The 17,908-nt window shown below is 40.2% G+C and overlaps 2 protein-coding genes across 4 annotated transcripts in view; one reads left to right on the forward strand and one right to left on the reverse strand.

Annotated features, from left to right (window-relative positions):
* KIFBP (kinesin family binding protein) overlaps positions 1 to 15,111 on the reverse strand; it is a 41,799-nt gene extending 26,688 nt beyond the window's left edge. The window contains exons 1-2 of one of the 3 annotated variants that reach the window (XM_079899429.1): positions 8,303 to 8,847; positions 7,795 to 7,893 (exon numbers count right to left, since the gene is read on the reverse strand). In XM_079899429.1, coding sequence (XP_079755555.1) covers positions 7,795 to 7,893; positions 8,303 to 8,389 — 186 coding nt within the window. In that variant the 5' untranslated portion in view covers positions 8,390 to 8,847. Of the gene's footprint in view, positions 1 to 7,794; positions 7,894 to 8,302; positions 8,848 to 14,625 lie in introns of those variants that run through there. The other 2 variants (XM_079899427.1, XM_079899428.1) reach the window with 2 other exon arrangements.
* On the forward strand, positions 2,100 to 3,269 carry LOC307175573 (thymosin beta-4-like). Its single transcript, XM_079900784.1, has one exon. It carries the CDS (start codon positions 2,718 to 2,720, stop codon positions 2,850 to 2,852), a length of 135 nt encoding a protein of 44 aa, XP_079756910.1. The 5' UTR covers positions 2,100 to 2,717; the 3' UTR covers positions 2,853 to 3,269.
* Positions 15,112 to 17,908: the final 2,797 nt, after the last annotated feature.

Genomic DNA, 17,908 nt, shown 5'->3' on the forward strand with positions numbered 1-17,908 from the left:
ACCCAGAAAGCGCAGTAGTGGTCATAATTGCCCAATATGAGTTGCACTTCATGCCACGAAACTGTACTGAAAAATGATTTATAAGGTACTTAGCCATAAAAAAGAACAAAATAGGGCTTCCCTGGTGGCGCAGTGGTTGAGAGTCTGCCTGCCGATGCAGGGGACACGGGTTTGTGCCCCGGTCTGGGAAGATCCCACATGCCGCGGAGTGGCTGAGCCTGTGAGCCATGGCCGCTGAGCCTGTGTGTCCGGAGCGGCTGGGCCCGTGAGCCATGGCCGCTGAGCCTGCGCGTCCAGAGCCTGTGCTCCACAACGGGAGAGGCCACATCAGTGAGAGACCCGCGTACCACAAAAAAAAAAAAAAAAAAAAAAAAAGAAGGAAATCTTGCCACTTGCAACATGGATAGAACTTGAGGATGTTATGCAAAGTGAAGTAAGTCAGACAAGGAAAGACAAATACTACCAGTGATCTCACGTGTGGAATCTTCAACCAACCAACCTCACAGATACATAGAACAGATTAGGTTTGTGGTTTCTAGAAGCAAAAGGTTGGGGGGTGGTCAGAAAGGGCAAATGAAGGCAGTCAAAAGATTCAAACTTCCAGTTATAAAATAAATAAGGCCTGGGGATATAATGTATAGCATGGTGACTACAGTTAATAATTCTGTATGATCCAGCAATCCACTCCTGGGCACATATCCAGAGAAAACCAAAACTGGAAAAGATACATGCACCCCAGTGTTCACTGCAGCACTATTTTCAATAGCCAGGAAATGGAACCAACCTAAATGTCCATCGACAGATGAATGGATAAAGATGTGGTACATATATACAATGGAATATTAGCCATAAAAAGGAGCGAAATAATGCCACTTGCATCAACATCGATGGACCTAGAGATTGTCATAATGAGTGAAGTAAGTCAGACAGAGAAAGACAAATATTATATGATATTGTTTATATGTGGAATCTAAGAAAAGGGTACAAGGACTTCTCTGGTGGTCCAGTGGTTAAGACTCTACTGTTTCCACTAAAGTGGGAATGGGTTCAATCCCTGGTCAAGGAACTAAGATCCTGCACACAATGGGTCCAGTGGTTAAGACTCTACCATTTCCACTGCAGTGGGTATGGGTTCAATCCCTGGTCAAGGAGCTAAGATCCTGCACGCCGTGGGGCACGGCCAAAAAAAAAAAAAAAAGGTACAAATGTACTTATCTACAAAACAGAAATAGAGTTGCAGGTGTAGAAAACAAACTTATGGTTACCAGGGGGTAAGTGGGGGGAAGGGATAAACTGGAAGATTGGGATTGACATATACACACTACTATATATAAAATAGATAACGAATAAGGACCTACTGTACAGCACAGGGAACTCTACTCAATACTCTGCAATGGCCCTTATGGGAAAACAATCTAAAAAAGAGTGGATATATGCATATGTGTAACTGATTCACTTTGCTGTACACCTGAAACTAATACAGCACTGTAAATCAACTATACTCCAATAAAATTTTTTTTTTTAATTCTGTATTGTATATCTGAAAGTTGCTAAGAGAGTGGCTTTTAAAAGTTCTCACAAGAAAAAATTGTAAAATGTGTGGTGATGAGTATTAACAAGACTTACTGTGGTGATCATTTCATAATATATACATATTTTGAATCATTATGTTGTACACCTTAAACTAATATGTCATATGCCAATTATAACTCAATTTTAAAAGATTTAACATAAAAGAGCAAAAAATTAGCAAGAAAACACAAATGAGTAAATAAATGTAAAAAACCATGAACACTTTCAAAAGAGAAAATACAAACAGAAAATAATATTTTAAAATTAATCTCTTTAATCAAAGAAATTTGAGTTAAAATGAGACCATTCTGCCTATATTAGCAAAGACTTTTTTTTAAAGCTATATAAGGAAAAGTTGTGAAGGAGATGAGAATTCTCATACACTAGTGGAGTAAGGATACATTAGTAGTCTTTTTGGAAAGCAATTTTATAATGTGTGCCAAATGCTTTTAAAATGGTCATCTTCCAAATACTTTATGGTATCACTTGTACGTGGAATCTTAAAAAAAAAAAAAAAAATGGTGAACTAGAAACAGAGTAGAACGGTGGTTGCCAGGGGCTGAGGTGATGGGGGAAATGGGGAAATGTTTGGCAAAGGGTACAAACTTCCAGTTATAAGATTAATAAGTTCTGGGGATCTAATTGTACACCATGTTAACTACAGTTAATACTTCTGTATTGTAGGGACTTCACTGGTGGTCCAGTGGTAAAGAATCTGCCTTCCAATGCAGGGGACACGGGTCTGATCCCTGGTCAGAGAACTAAGATCCCACATACCGCAGAACAACTAAGCCCACACGCCACAACTACTGAGCTCGTGCACCTCAACTAGAGAGCCTGCATGCCACAACTACAGAGCCCACGCGCCCTGGAGCCCGCACGCCACAACTAGAGAAGAGAAAACCCACAAGCCACAACTAGAGAGAAGCCCGTGCACTGCAATGAAAAATCCCGCATGCCTCAACAAAGATCCCGTGTGCCGCAACTAAGATCCGATGCAGCCAAAAATAAATAAATAAATAATAAATCTTAAAAAAAAAAAATACTGTACTGTATACTCAAAAGTTGCTAAGATAGACTCGGCGGCGACCACTGCGCAGGTCGGACCTCGTTCGCTCGTAACTCGCTCCGCTTCCTCTGCAACCATGTCTGACAAACCCGATATGGCTGAGATTGAGAAATTCGATAAGTCGAAACTGAAGAAAACAGAAACGAAAGAGAAAAATCCACTGCCTTCACAAGAAACGACTGAACAGGAGAAGCAAGCAGGCGAGTCGTAATGAGGCATGCGCCGCCAATATGCACTGTACATTCCACGAGCATTGCCTTCTTATTTTACTTCTTTTAGCTGTTTAACTTTGTAAGATGCAAAGAGGTTGGATCAAGTTTAAATGACTGTGCTGCCCTTTTTCACATCAAAGAATGGAGAACTACTGACAACGAAGGCCGCGCCTGCTTCCCATCCGCCTGTCTGGCTGGCAGGGAAGGAAAAGAACTTGCATGTTGGTGAAGGAGGCTGGGTGGGACGACAGTGAAATCTAGAGTAAAGAGCAAGCTGGTCCAGGGTGTCCTGCGGGCTGTAAAATGCAGTTTAATCAGTGCCATTTTTTTTTGTTGTTGTTCAAATGATTTTAATTATTGGAATGCACAATTTTTTTAATATGCAAATAAAAAGTTTTAAAACCTGAAAAAAAAAAGTTGCTAAGATAGTAAATCTTAAATATTCTCATCACAAAAACAAAAACAAAAAAAAAAGGTAATTATGTGAGGTGATGGAGGTGTTAACTAACCCTGTTATGGTAATCATTTGCAATGTATCTGTGAATCAAATCATCACACTGTACATCTTAAACGTACACAGTAGTATATACATCAAGTATATCTCAAATCTGAAAATAAATGAATGAATCAATGTTTAAAATCCCTCTGGCTTATAAGATTGTGTCTCTTTACCACCCCCCCACCCAAAACCTACTAATAAATAACTCTTCACAACTACATTTTCTTTTTTATTATTCTATATTTGAGCAATTTTATGGAGAAAAAGAATCCCTTTAATACACTAAATATTTAACTATAATATTACCTTGGAAGGTAGCATGGTAGAGTAGAAAGAACCAAAGTTTGGGGTCAGATGAACCATATTTAAATTCTGATTGTGTCACATAGTATATGCTAACCTCACTGAATCACAAACTCCTTACCTATAAATGAGAATAACAGTACCTCTTTCATAGTATTGTTGTGAGAATAAAATGTAGCCTGCTTAAGCACTCAATAAATACTAGTTTTTATTAGTTACATCGTCTAAAACTAAAATGTTAGTTTTATGAAACTAAAATGTTAGTTTTATATCATCTAGTTCATCTTTGCAGGGCCTTACCAGGAAAAATGTTAATATAGTTGTAATCAAGGTGTACATATTATACACCTTTTCCATGTATTGATGATCTAAATATTTATCATTTTAATGGTTATATCACATTCCCTTGCTAAGAGTATCATAATTTATTTAACCATTCTGCAATTATTAGATAGTGTATTTTTAGTGACTCTGCATTAACTACTTTATTATCTGATCCCCGTAACACTTCTGTATTGTTGAGACAGGAGGGGTATCCCCATCTTACAAATGAGGAATAGGTGGCACAGAAAATTTGAATTCTCCCAAGTCAGTTCGTTACAACCAAAGTCAAACTAGAAATCCCAGGTTTCCTATCTTCAAATTCAGTGATTCTCCACACTGTTTAGATCTCTCCTTTATCTAGAACTACATTTTGTATCTATAGATTTTTAAAAATGACATTCTAACTTCTGCCACCATTAGGTCAATAATTTATGAAATATTAAAAATATTTTTATTCAGAATTATTAATTATTGACTGTTACCAAACAAGCAGAAAACCATATAAGCAATTAAACTTCTCCAACTGAACACTACCTTACATATTTTAAAACTGAAACCCTCCATTAAATTCATTCAAGCATTCACACGGTAGTAACACTGTTCTTTTTTTGGTTGATCTGGATGAACAAGGCAGAATATCATTCGTTATCAAGAAATAGATACTGTTCTAGATGCTGCAGTGAATATAATAGTAAAAATATCCTTGTTGTCCTGGAGCTTATCTTTCCAGTACTGAAGATGGGTGATAAATAAATCATTAAAATGAATATGTTAGTGATAAGTGCAAAGCAAAAACAGCAGGAAAGGGGGATAGGATAGGAAGTGCTGCGGAGGGGTGGTCTACAGTGTCAGATGAGTGGCCAACGAGTCCTCACTAGATGGGAGATGTCTGAGTCAAAATCTAAAAGAAATGGGGCTTCCCTGGTGGCGCAGTGGTTAAGAATCCGCCTGCCAATGCAGGGGACATGGGTTCGAGCCCTGGTCCAGAAAGATCCCACATGCCGTGGAGCAACTAAGCCCGTGCGCCTGCGCTCTAGAGCCTGCGATCACATCTACTGAAGCCCGTGTGCACCTCAACGAAGAGTAGCCCCCGCTCTCCACAACTAGAGAAAGCCCACACGCGCAGCAATGAAGACCCAACGCAGCCAAAAATAAACAAATAAATTTATTTAAAAAAAAAATCTGAAAGAAATGAGGGAGTGACCCAGGTAGATATCTAGGGGAAGAGTGGCATTAGCAGAGGAAACAGAGAAGGGCAAAGGCCCTGAGTTGGGAGCTTGTCTGCTGTGTTTTAGAACAAGACGGCCAGTACAGCTAGAACAGAACAAGACAGGGGAGAATAGTAGATGAAATCAGAGAAGTAATAGTAGCCAGATCAGAAAATGAACTTGCTGAACTTGCCGGTCTTCAAGGGTCTTTGGAGTCTGAGTAAGATGGGAAAACCACTGAAAATTTTGAGGAAAGGAGTGATGTGGTCTAATGTACCTTTGAACTGAAGGGGGTATGACAGCAGGAAGACCAACTAGGAGACTACAACAAGAGATGATGGTGACAGCAGTGGTCTGATTCTAGACAGAATTTAAAAGTGAAACCAACAGAATTTGCTGACGTATTAGATAGTGTGAGGAGAAGAGGCATCTCCAAGGTTTTAGGCCTCAACAACTGAAGAAAGAAGCTGGTGTTTATAGCAAGCAAGGTAGGGAGAGGAAGGCTATCAGAAACTCAGTGTTAGTAGTTTTAGAGATACCTACCCCATAAAAAGTACAAGTGCCAAATCAGCAGTTGGACAGACAAGTCTGCAATTAGAGAGGTACAGACTGCGGATATAATTTGGGAGTCATCAGCACAGAGATGATATTTAGAACAAGGGAATGAATGCAGATGGAAAGAGAAGACATCGAAACACTGAACTCTGGGTACCCCACTGTTCAAAGGTTGGGGATATAAGGAGGATGCAACAAGGACTGAAAAGAAGGAAAAACAGACAAGCAGCAGCTAAACTTAAAAAGTATGTCAAGGAAGAGAGACTAATCAACTGAGCCAGAGGCTAGATTGATCAACTATGCCAAATGCTACCGATAGGTCAAATAAGATGAGGACTAAGAATTTACCACTAAATTTGGCAAAGTATAAATCACTGGTGAACTTGATAAGACATTGATTCTTAACCGTGGGCTTGAAAAACCTCAAAATATCTGGTTATTTAAAGACGTGCTTGGGACTTCCCTGGTGGTGCAGTGGTTAAGAATCCGCCTACCAATGCCAGAGACACAGGTTCTAGCCCTGGTCTGGGAAGATCCCACATGCCGTGGAGCAACTAAGCCCGTGTGCCACAACTACTGCGCCTGCGCTCTAGAGCCTGTGAGCCACAACTACTGAAGCCTGTGTGCCACAACCACTGAAGCCTGCGTGCTTAGAGCCCATGCTCCGCAACAAGAGAAGCCACTGCAATGAGAAGCCTGCGCACTGCAACGAAGAGTAGACCCCGCTCATCACAACTAGAGAAAGCCCACATGCAGCAACGAAGACCCAAAGCGCCAAAAATAAATATTAAAAAAAAGAAAGAAGTGCTACACATAGCCTCAAAACAAAATTAACTAAATCCATTTTAATTTTAGAAGACTGCCAAGTTTTTTTTTAATAGACTTCATTTTTTAGAGCAGTGTTAGGTTCACAGCAGAGCTGAGTGGAAGGTACAGAGATTTCCTATCTACCTCCTTGCCCCCAAACATGTATAGCCTCCTCCAGGTTGCCAAGTGGTAGGTAAAATTTACTAAGGAAATGAACGGTAACACAGTGGTGTTACAAAGTTCACCTTTGTAGGACCGTGACCCTCTAAAGTAAAAGTTTTCAATCTAGGCTCTCCAGAGCCCTAGAAGTTCTACAGCATCTCTTTTGTACTACCACAATGGGGAGGGAAGAAGGTATCTGTAGTGGATTGGGCTCAGGGTTCTTCTGACCTGTTTAACCAGAGTACCTCAATCAGTTTTTACATACTGTATTTCAGAAGGGTTTTACAGTTAAAAAAAAAAAAAGTTATTGAAAATCACTGCCCTGAAGCAGTGGTTCTCAAAGTGCAGTACTCAAACTAGCAGCAGCACCTGGCACCTTGTTAAAAATGCAAATTCTCAAGTCCCAACCCAGACCTACTGAGTCAGAGTCTGGGGATGAGCATTGTGTGTTAACAAGTCCTCCAGGTGATTCTGATGCATGCTGAAATTTGAGAACCAGTGCCTCCAATATTTCATATATTTTGCTTAGGTAGTTGTTTGCCTTCCTTTAAGCACTGCTATCCTCAGTGGAAATCAAAACAGAAATTTTAGATTATAGATGAAAACATGCAAATATCAGTATTTTAGGATATTAGAATAATATTTCTTACACAATTATATTTGGATTAAGGCTGCCAGTAGACCTTATCCAAGGGTTATTTTTAAGAACTCTGAAGTTTTTAATATAAAATAATTTCAGCTATTAGATGACCACCTAGACAGCTCTATAGAGAGGTCCCAAAGTATACTGAAAAGTCATATTCCAATATTATGAGTGAGGAATTCTTAATGTCAATTCTTGACTAGTTTCAATCAAAGATTAAAATTTAGGGACTTCCCTGGTGGTCCAGCGGTTAAGACTACAGGCTCCCAATGCAGGGGGCCCAGGTTGGATCCCTGGTCAGGGAACTAGATCCCACACGCCGCACCAGAAGTTCCCGCACACTGCAATGAAGATCCCACGTGCCACAACTAAGACCCAGTGCAGCCAAACAAATATTTTTTTAAAAAAAAAGATTAAAATTTATCTGACATGCAACATACCTCTTTCATATACTGATTATATAGAGCTTCTGATGATTCTAGATAAGCTTGTGCAGTTTCAATTTCTTCTCTTTCAGACCACAAGATGCCCAGGTTATTCTGGAAAATAAAAACAAATAATGACAATATAAATCTTCCAATGAAGTAGTTTTCATAGTTTCAAAGTCAATACTTACCTATCAGATAGTATCAATACCACAGTCTGATTAACCATGAATTAATTATTCATAATACTACTGTCCTTATGTCGTGGGAGGCAGCCACTAAGATGGATTCCCTGGTGATTCCTGCCTCCTGGTGCTCATGCCCAGTATAATCTCTTCCCCTTAAGTCTGGGCTGGATTTAGTGACTTGCTTCTAACAAATAGAATATGGCAAAAGTGATAGAAGGTCTCTTCCAACATCAGGTTACAAAACACTGTGGTTCCATTTTGGGTGCTCCCTCTTGCTTGTACTCTCTGAGGGAAGCCAAATGCCATATTCTGAGCCACCCTATGGATAGACTCACATGGTCTGGGAGGTCAACAGCCAGCAAGGAATCGAGGCCCCTCAGACCAACAACCTGTAAGAAACTGAATCCTGCCAGCAACCACATGAGTGAGCTTGTAAGCAGGTTCTCCCCAAGCTGAGCCTTCAAGTGCAGTCCCAAGCAGGCCAACAATCTGATGAGAGACCTTGAGCCAGAAGCAACTAGCTAAGCCATGCCTGGATTCCTGTTATAATAAAAGTTTGTTGTTTCATTCTGCTACATTTAGGGGTACAATGTTACATTTTAAAAACTAAGCCAGTTTTTCCCCTGCCACAGGACTCTTTTTATCAGACTCTGTATAGGGAAAATCAGGCCTGTTTACATGGTCAGAATTCAAGACTAGCTCCCCTTTAGACGGGTTACTCTGCCTCCCAACGCTTGTGACAGGCTTTCAGGCACAGGGATACCTCTGAGGCTGGGCTTCCAACATCTTTTGCTTACCTCCCTAGGGAAGGGAACAGAATAAGGAAAACAAAGTTTTTAAAGCAAATTCTTAACCTGGGCCCAAGGACCCACAAGTTACCCATGAAGAGAATTCAGAGTCTATGAATGTAGATGGAGAACTATTACAAACTTATTTTCACTATGTCCTATGAAACAGTATTACAGTACCTGGGATTTCTGTGGCCTATAGAAGTGAAAAAAATCTTCATATTATAGCTTGCAGATATCTCAAAATACCATTTATATTCATTAGTACTTTAAAATTATGGAAGTTATTAGACACAGATGTTATTTAATGTGTTAATAAGGAAGCTCATGTATCACTATATCATACATTTGTTTTAAAAATATTTTAGTAACTTCTATGTTATTGGTTTCTTTTATAACCCCTACATTTTATTTTATACATTTAAAATCATTATTCTGTTTCATGAAATACAGGCTTCAGTAGATTGCAAAAGGGGTACATGACACAAAAAAACATGTTTAGAAACCCTACAGTTTAAAGGTGACATGATCACTGCCCTGAAACACAGACCTCTGGTCTCATGGCTTCACGTAATATACCTATTCTATAATTTTTTTTAAGTGACTTGATCAGTTCTCAGTGTCTAGGACTGCAGGTAGGTCATAGTGATAAATTACTGAGATTGGGCAGTTCTCTCCTCTATATTACTTATGCAATCCTTTGCGGTACCCTGGGGAAGCTTAAAGGGCTCTGGCCCACTACTAATTTACCGATTATTCTGCCCACCTAGCCTCAGAGAATATAATCTCCCTTAATATTCATTTCTTGAATTTAGAAATGAATCCACAAGTCACCTTTTCTCACTCCCTAGGTCAGCTTATTTTTCCTCTGACAACAGTCCTTGAGATACTCCATTTGGCCCATGACACCAGCACAACCCCAGCAGACTGTACCTAGCCTAGACAGATTAGCGACACATCCACTACCAGGAACTGGTTAGCCACATTTACTCTATTTTGACGGGATGGTGATGCATTTAGGCTGCTAGATCCAGGGTAGGCTGTGCCACAAAGCAACAACTCTGGTGTGTGATAAATCTTAAATCAAGTAGAGACCCTAGAGTGTGTCTACAAATGACTAAAGGCTTTTTTTAACCATAACCTATTGAGGTCCTGAAGTTAAGGACCATGCAAGGGATCTAGAACTGATTTGATTTTTCAAAATTAATAGTGTTAATGTTTTTTTCAGTGTTTACTCCACATAGGTGACTGCTTTTGACATTCTACATGAATTATTTTTACAATATAAATCCCATAATATGTCAGAAAGTACTGTATCATTCACAAAGCAACATCATGTTCTTGCCCTTGGGGTAACAGAATAGGTAATGAAAAAAATAAATATAAAACAAAAACTGCTAAAAAAGTACTACTGGTGAATTCTACCAAAAATGTAAGGAAAAAATAATAGCAACTCTACACAAATTCATCAAGAAAAGCAAAGAGGAAAGAACACTTCCCATCTCATACTAAACCAAAGACACAACAAGAAAACTACAGACTGATATCCTTCATGAGCAAAGAGACAAAAAATATTAACAAAATTTTAGCAAATCCAGTCCAACAATATATAAAAGAGTAATATTTTACTCGTTTGGCTTGGCAAAAACTCCAAGTGGAGTTTATCACAGGAAAGAAAGGTTGGTTTAACATTGGAAAATCAATCAATGTAATTCACCATATTAACAGACTAAAAAAGGAAGAAAAAAAATCATCTCAGATGCAGCAATGAAATAATGATGCGGATTGAAAGAAGTCAGACCAGAAGAAGAGTATACACCATATGATTCCATTATGAAATTCTAGAAAATGTGGTGGAGGAGGGCAAGGAGAAGGGAGACAGAATAAAGGAGTGAGAGAGGAATTACAAAGGGACACAAGGAAACTTTTAGTGGTGATGGATATGTTCATTACCTTGATTGCAGTAACTGTTTCATGAGAATATAAAGATGTCAAAGTTCATCAAATTGTATACTTTAGATATGTGCAGTCTACTGTACATCAACTGTACCTCAATAAAGCTATAAACACACAAAAACCGCCCTCCTTATATATATGTATCCTGGCAGTGGGGAGAATAATTTACTAATTTGTCAAGTTAAATTTCACTCAGGAAATGCAAGTGTATATTGCTGATAGCACAAATTAGAAGGAAAACCAGATAAAAACCATTCCTAAGGCCCCCTTCTTCTGGGGAAGGTAGATGGGGACAGTCTCCCTTGATAATCTAATGTGGGTCCAGGTCCTGTATATCTGTAGTTTCCCAGGAAGGAGACACCAGATTGAGACAAAAGAGTCAGAATATCACAAATTCCCATGGACTGATACTTTCAAACTTTTTCCTACACATACATACACACACACAGGTAGTCTTTTGCCAAAATAGAATCACTCTATGTAATTCCAAACATGCCTTTTAGTCTTCCCTCTCCTCTTAGTATTGATAGTTTTGGTTAACAAGTATAAATCATTATTTCTAATGGCTGCATATTGTTCTTCTGTATGGATGTACCAGTATTTATTTAACTATAGATCTCACTAATGTTTAATTTATTCTTTTTTGAAACTAACAATGCTGTGACAAACATCCATGTTAACCTACCTTTGCATACCTGTCTCAATATTATTTTAGAATATTGATGTGGAATTTTTAAGTCTTTTTTTTTTTTAACTACTTATTTTATTTATTTATTTTTGGCTGCATTGGGTCTTCATTGCTGCGCGTGGGCTTTCTCTAGTTGCGGCAAGCGGGGTCTACTCTTTGTTGCGGTGCGTGGGCCTCTCATTGTGGTGGCTTCTCTCGTTGCGGAGCACGGGCTCTAGGAGCGCGGGCTTCAGTAGTTGCGGCTCGTGGGCTCAGTAGTTGTGGCTCACGGGCTCTAGAGCGCAGGCTCAGTAGTTGTGGCGCACAGGCTTAGCTGCTCTGTGGCATGTGGGGTCTTCAAGGACCAGGGCTCAAACCCGTATCCCCTGCATTGACAGGCGGATTCTTAATCACTGCGACACCAGGGAAGCCCTAAGTCAAAGTCTTGACTCAAGAGTTTTGATACCTACTGATCTCCAGAAAGTTCTATGAATTTATATTTCCACTAGCGATAATGCTAATGGGCAGTATCCATCTCCTCATTGTTTCTCCAACAATAAACGTAACCAATATCTTTAATAATTTCTGCCAATGTGATACAATTTTTCTATCTCATTCTTTCAGTTTGCTTTATTAGTAGTGAGGTCAAATCTCTCATTATATATAGCAAATATTAAACGTAATAAAATGCTATAGAGTGGTAATGCCATTGGAATAAACAGATCAACTGAACAGTAGAGTTCAGAAACAGACTAGCATAAGCCCAATCTAATTAAAATACTACTGTTGTACCTCCCAGGCTAGTACCAGTGCATTACTTTTCTTTTCATATTTTTATATTCACTTTTCTTTATTCTTTCAGATAAACATATTCATTTTGTCCAGTTCTAAGAAAAAAGAAAGCCTATTGTGATTTCAGCAGGAATTGCATCAGACCTATAAATGAACATCAGGAAAATGATATGTTTAATCTTGCCACCTAGGAACATGGTATATCATTCCTTTTAAGATTATCAGTTCTATTACCCCAATACTCTCTTTGTAAATGCAATTTCTAAAAATAATATTTTAACAAGTTCTTGCTTATATATAGAGTATTACTGATATTATATATTTACCTTATATCCTCCTGTTTTATCACACTGATAGTTCTAAGACTTTTACAGTTGATGACTTTAGGTTTTTTAGGTATATAAGGATCACATATAAAAATGATGATTTTGGGGGCTTCCCTGGTGGCACAGTGGTTGAGAGTCCACCTGCCGATGCAGGGGACACGGGTTCGTGCCCCGGTCCGGGAAGATCCCACATGCCACAGAGCGGCTGGGCCCGTGAGCCATGGCCGCTGAGCCTGCACATCTGGAGCCTGTGCTCTGCAACGGGAGAGGCCGCAACAGTGAGAGGCCCGCGTACCACAAAAAAAAAAAAAAAAAAAAAAGATGATTTTTATTTTTAAAGACTGATATTCTTATTTGCTTTCTATACTATTGCAACGGCCAGAACATCTAATCAAGGTTTTGTTCCTGGTTTTAGTAAAAATATCTCTAATAATTCACCCTTCAGAAAAGGCTTACTGTTCAAAATACTGTAATTCATTGAGCGTACGATGTCACAAGTTTTAAGACACAATTATTTTATGTATCAACAAGAAAACACTGCCAAGAAAATTATGACACAAAATCAATCAGCTGTAAGATGGATCCTGATTTCAGAGATATTAATATATTTAAGAACATGCATATTAAAATCAATAAAATACAGCAAATACTGGAGATCCTATATTACATTAAGGAAGGTTTCTAATTCAAGTTTTGAGATATTGAAGTACTTTTTTTTAAATGTTCATTAAGATTTTAGGCAGCCAAATGGTTGAAGAAAATTTCAAATAACTGAGATTTTGTTTGAATTCAATATCTTATGGATTTCATTAGATCATTCATCCACTCTACAAATATTTAGAATGGGCCTATTATGGGACTGAGATTATGGGACTGAGACCTATAATGGGACTGAGATTACAAATAGTGAGCAAAAAGAGATATAGTTCCTGTTATATGTGTAACTTTTCATTTAATTGGGCCATGATAACAGAATATAACCTATACAATTTCCTTTTTAATTCTGAAGTTTTTCTTTGAGACCTACTCACCATAAGATCAATTGTGGTAAATGTTCCCTGGATCACACATCCTAGGAACTTGAACTACTGAATATAAGAGTTTGTGAGCTTACTTAAGCAAAGTACCTGACACAAGAAGTTCATACAAGGGCTTCCCTGGTGGCACAGTGGTTAAGAATCCACCTGCCAATGCAGGGGACACGGGTTCGAGCTCTGGCCCAGGAAGATCCCACATGCTGTGGAGCAGCTAAGCCCGTAAGCCATAACTACTGAGCCTGCGCTCTAGAGGCCGTGAGCCACAACTACGGAGCCTGCGTGCCACAACTACAGAGCCGGTGCTCCACAACAAGAGAAGCCACCGCATTGAGAAGCCCGTGCACCGTAGTGAAGCGTAGCCCCCGCTCTCTGAAACTGGAGAAAGCCCGCGCATAGCAACAAACACCCAACGCAGCCAAAAAATAAATAAGTAAATAAATTAAATATACATAAATAACTTAAAAAAAAAGTTCATACATATTTGTATTCTGAACTGTTATGTTCCTGACCACAATGTCAGACTTATTTCTTAATAAACCAAGCACCATATAAATAGGAAACAAGTATTTTAAGAATTCAAAGGTAGGAGGAAGAGGTCAGTTAAGAACAAAATGATCCAAAGAAAGTTATATACAAGTATCAGGTGAGTCTTGAGATCGGTTTTGAAGAACAGGCAGGAATTCCCTGGGAAGCAAACGAATGACTACGGCAAGAACAGAAACGTAAGATTTTAGATACTTTGTTTCAAATTAAGAATGTACTCTGGTCATTCTTTACAATTTCCTTGAGACCTTAAATTAAGAAGTAAATTACCTTGCATTTTTCTTAACAGAATGAACAGGATTTGGAATAGTGGAGAGTTGGAGGGTCTCGGGAAACCAACGCGTTGACCACGACTACGCAAAGCAATTAAGTAATGCTGGTGGAGTGTGCGAAGAGGGTGGAGAGGAAGTTTGGAAGCCGCTTATCACAAAAGTGCGAAAACGTGGGGACAAATCGTGTCTTATACGTTTGCCTTTGGTCTCGGCAAGAGTTGGGGCCCCTCGCCACCCACTAGCCTCCAGCCAACACCAGGGCCGGGCTCGCTCTCACCTGAGCCTGGATGTAGAGTGAGACGCAGTCGTGCGACAGTCGGTACTTGCGCAGTAGTCTCAGGCATTTCACCAGATGCTCCTCCCCCGCCGACAGCTCCTCCGTGTCGATGTGGTTCACCCCGAGATGGAACTCAATAACCGCCCGCCTCACTGCCCCCTGGGCGACGGGCCCCTCGGCCTCCACCAATTCAGCCGGCAGTCCCAAGGCGTGGTCCCCTGCGCCCAAGCTGTCATCGGCCTGAGGTCGCTCATCCTCGTCTTCAGGCGCAGGGCCCAACAGAGCCTTGACCTCTTCCAGCAGCGCCCGGGCGCTGTATTTGGATTTGTACGGTTCCTTTTCCGGGTTTTTATGCAATTCTACCCGAGACAAGGCTAGCGCAGCCTGGAATTTCTCACGAATCTCGGCCCACGGAGCATCCGCCATACCGTCCTCCACAGCCTCGGTTTCCTCAGTGTTTGCAAACAGGACTCCCGCCTTCCTTCTGCTTTGCGACACTTCACTTACGGCCCCCGAGAGCCCTACGCCTGCGCACTGCAGAACGCTATCCAATGACGTCCGCCAGGGGAAAGGCAATATGCTTGGCAGTGACCAATGGGAAGGCGCAGTAGTCACCATAGCAACCGTTGTCATGGAAAGGAACCTGTACTGACGATAGTCCCACCTCCAGCCCCGCCCTCTGCGGTGGTGAGTCTCTCTCTTGTTGACCCGGTGAAGTTGTAGATGCTTAAAAATACGATTGACTTCAGCAGATCACAAGGAAATATTGTTTACAAACATAGCTGGTTAAGTACTCTCGTCAATTGATATAAGCTGAAAGGCAGAAACCTTTTGACAGTATATAACCCAGCCCATCACTGGATAAAAATGTAACAAGGATCCGTGTATTGTTATTAATGCATAGCTTCGGGACTTCCCTGATGGTCCAGCGGATAAGACTCCGCGCTCCCAATGCAGGAAACACGGGTTTGATCCCTGGTCAGGGAACTAAGATCCCACATCCCACATGCCGCATGCCACATGGCGCGGGCAAAAAAAAAAAAAAAAAAAAAGAATGTAAAAAGCACTGAGTGATCGAAAAGTATTTTCATTTCAACCCTGAAATACAGGTTGTAGGGATATGTACAACATCTCAAAGTAATACAAGAGTTAAGTGCCAGAGCTGTGACAAGACACTTCAAGCAAGGCTTTTCTCATTACATAACTTTCCAAAATTATCGTCAAATACGAGGGGCGGGGGCCAGGCCGGAGAAGGTTTACTCTCAAGAGCTGGGTATATAAAATGCTTTGAGATACACAAAGGAGCACTGATTTTGGAGGCTCATAGACACAAAGTTTGAATCTCAGCTTCAAACTGATTAGCTTCTAATTTTCTAAGCTTCGGGTTTCTCAAGTAAAACATAAATGATAATATTACTTACCTCTACAGAATAATTATTAGGAATAAATGAAATTAAACATCTGTCCTTTATAAATGTTAGTGCTCCTCAGGATTCTTTCCTAAATTCTGTCCCAGGGAGATCTTACCCACTTCCAAGACTTTCATTACATGGGCTGCTCACTTCCAAAACCTGGGTCTCCAGGCCAGATGGCACTCTGGAGCTCCAGAATGTAATATTCATCTCTCAACTGGAACAACCGCTCCTGAATGTCCCACTGACTCCTGTATATCAGTATGTTCAAATTGGAACTAATCAGTTTCCTCTTCACATACCCCTTCCCTCCCACACCAAAATTTGCTCTTAAGTTCTGCATCTCAGTGAGTGACACCACCATACACCAAGCTGATGATTTCCTACACTCACTCTCCTTTCTTCTCTCATCCTTAAATATAAAACCCAGTACTAGCCACCTCCAGTCCACCTTCTAAAAAGCTCTTACATTGGTCTACTTTTCATCTCCAGTGACTTAGACCATCATCTTCTGAATTACTTTTAACAGGTACTCTTGCTGCCAGTCTGGCTTCCTATCAGAGCATTTTCCACAACACTTCAAATAACTAATTCGTTCATTCAATAAATATTTAAAATGCCTGTTATTTGCCTGGCACTGTTCTAGGATCTGGAAATTCAGCAACTAAAAAACTTTCTGCCCTAGTATAGGGAAAGACATTAAATAAACTATATAGTAATGTCAGATGGTAAGTGTTATGGAAACAAAGGAGGAGATAAGGAACGTTAGCAGGTGAGACAAGGTTGCTATTTTTATTTTATTTATTTATTTATTTATTTTTGGCTGCATTGGGTCTTTGTTGCTGCGTGCAGGCTTCCTCTAGTTGCAGCGAGCAGGGGCTACTCTTCGTTGCAGTGCGCGGGCTTCTCATTGCAGTGGCTTCTCTTGCTGCGGAGCACAGGCCGTAGGTGCGCAGGCTTCAGTAGTTGTGGCACACGGGCTTAGCTGCTCTGCGGTATGTGAGATCTTCCCACAACTACTGAAGCCTGTGTGCCTAGAGCCTGTGGTCTGCCGCAAGAGAAGCCACCTCAATGAGAAGCCCGCGCACCGCAACGAAGAGTAGCCCCTGCTCGCTGCAACTAGAGGAAGCCTGCACGCAGCAACAAAGACCCAATGCAGCCAAAAATAAATTAAATTTATTTAAAAAATCAGTAGTGTAAAAAAAACGTCATAGTAAGTGCTCAGTATATATCTGTTTGTGACTAGGAAAGTGATTGGCACATGGTTAATAATGGTATATCATTACTATGAACCAGTTAACATTCTATATTTAAATAATCTAATCCTCAGAACTCTGTGAGATACTATTATTATTCCCATTCTGCAGATTAGGAATTGAAGTCTAGAGAGATTAATAATTTATCAAAGGTCACGTACAATAAATAGGCAGTTTTGCTCCAGAGCCCACACTTTTAATCGTTATGCAATACTGTCTTGTAGTAGGAGCTCAATAAACCACTGCAATACACAGTGCTGACCTCTAAAGACCTAGCTGGAAAAATGCCCAGATGAAAACTGAAATAGCCCAGATGAAAATTAAAATAAAGATTTTTTATAAATGTAAGGATAAATCCTTAGACAGACACACCTGAGAAACACAAAGACATGGGACTAGGAAACTCAAGATGGGAGAGTTCTGCCTGCCATTTGGGGAACAGTCCCTGTGGAAATTGTCCAATGAATGGCACAGAGTACAGGTCACCATTAACACAGTGACCTGACATTTAGGCAATGATCACCTCTTGCTGTTAACATCAAAAGACAGAGGGACAACTGGACACTGGGTACACTTCTCGATCTAATTATCTATTACGTTAGATGCAGGGGGACA

Source organism: Stenella coeruleoalba, assembly GCF_951394435.1.
Source record: "Stenella coeruleoalba genome assembly, chromosome: 16".
Classification (NCBI taxonomy): Eukaryota; Metazoa; Chordata; class Mammalia; order Artiodactyla; family Delphinidae; genus Stenella; species Stenella coeruleoalba.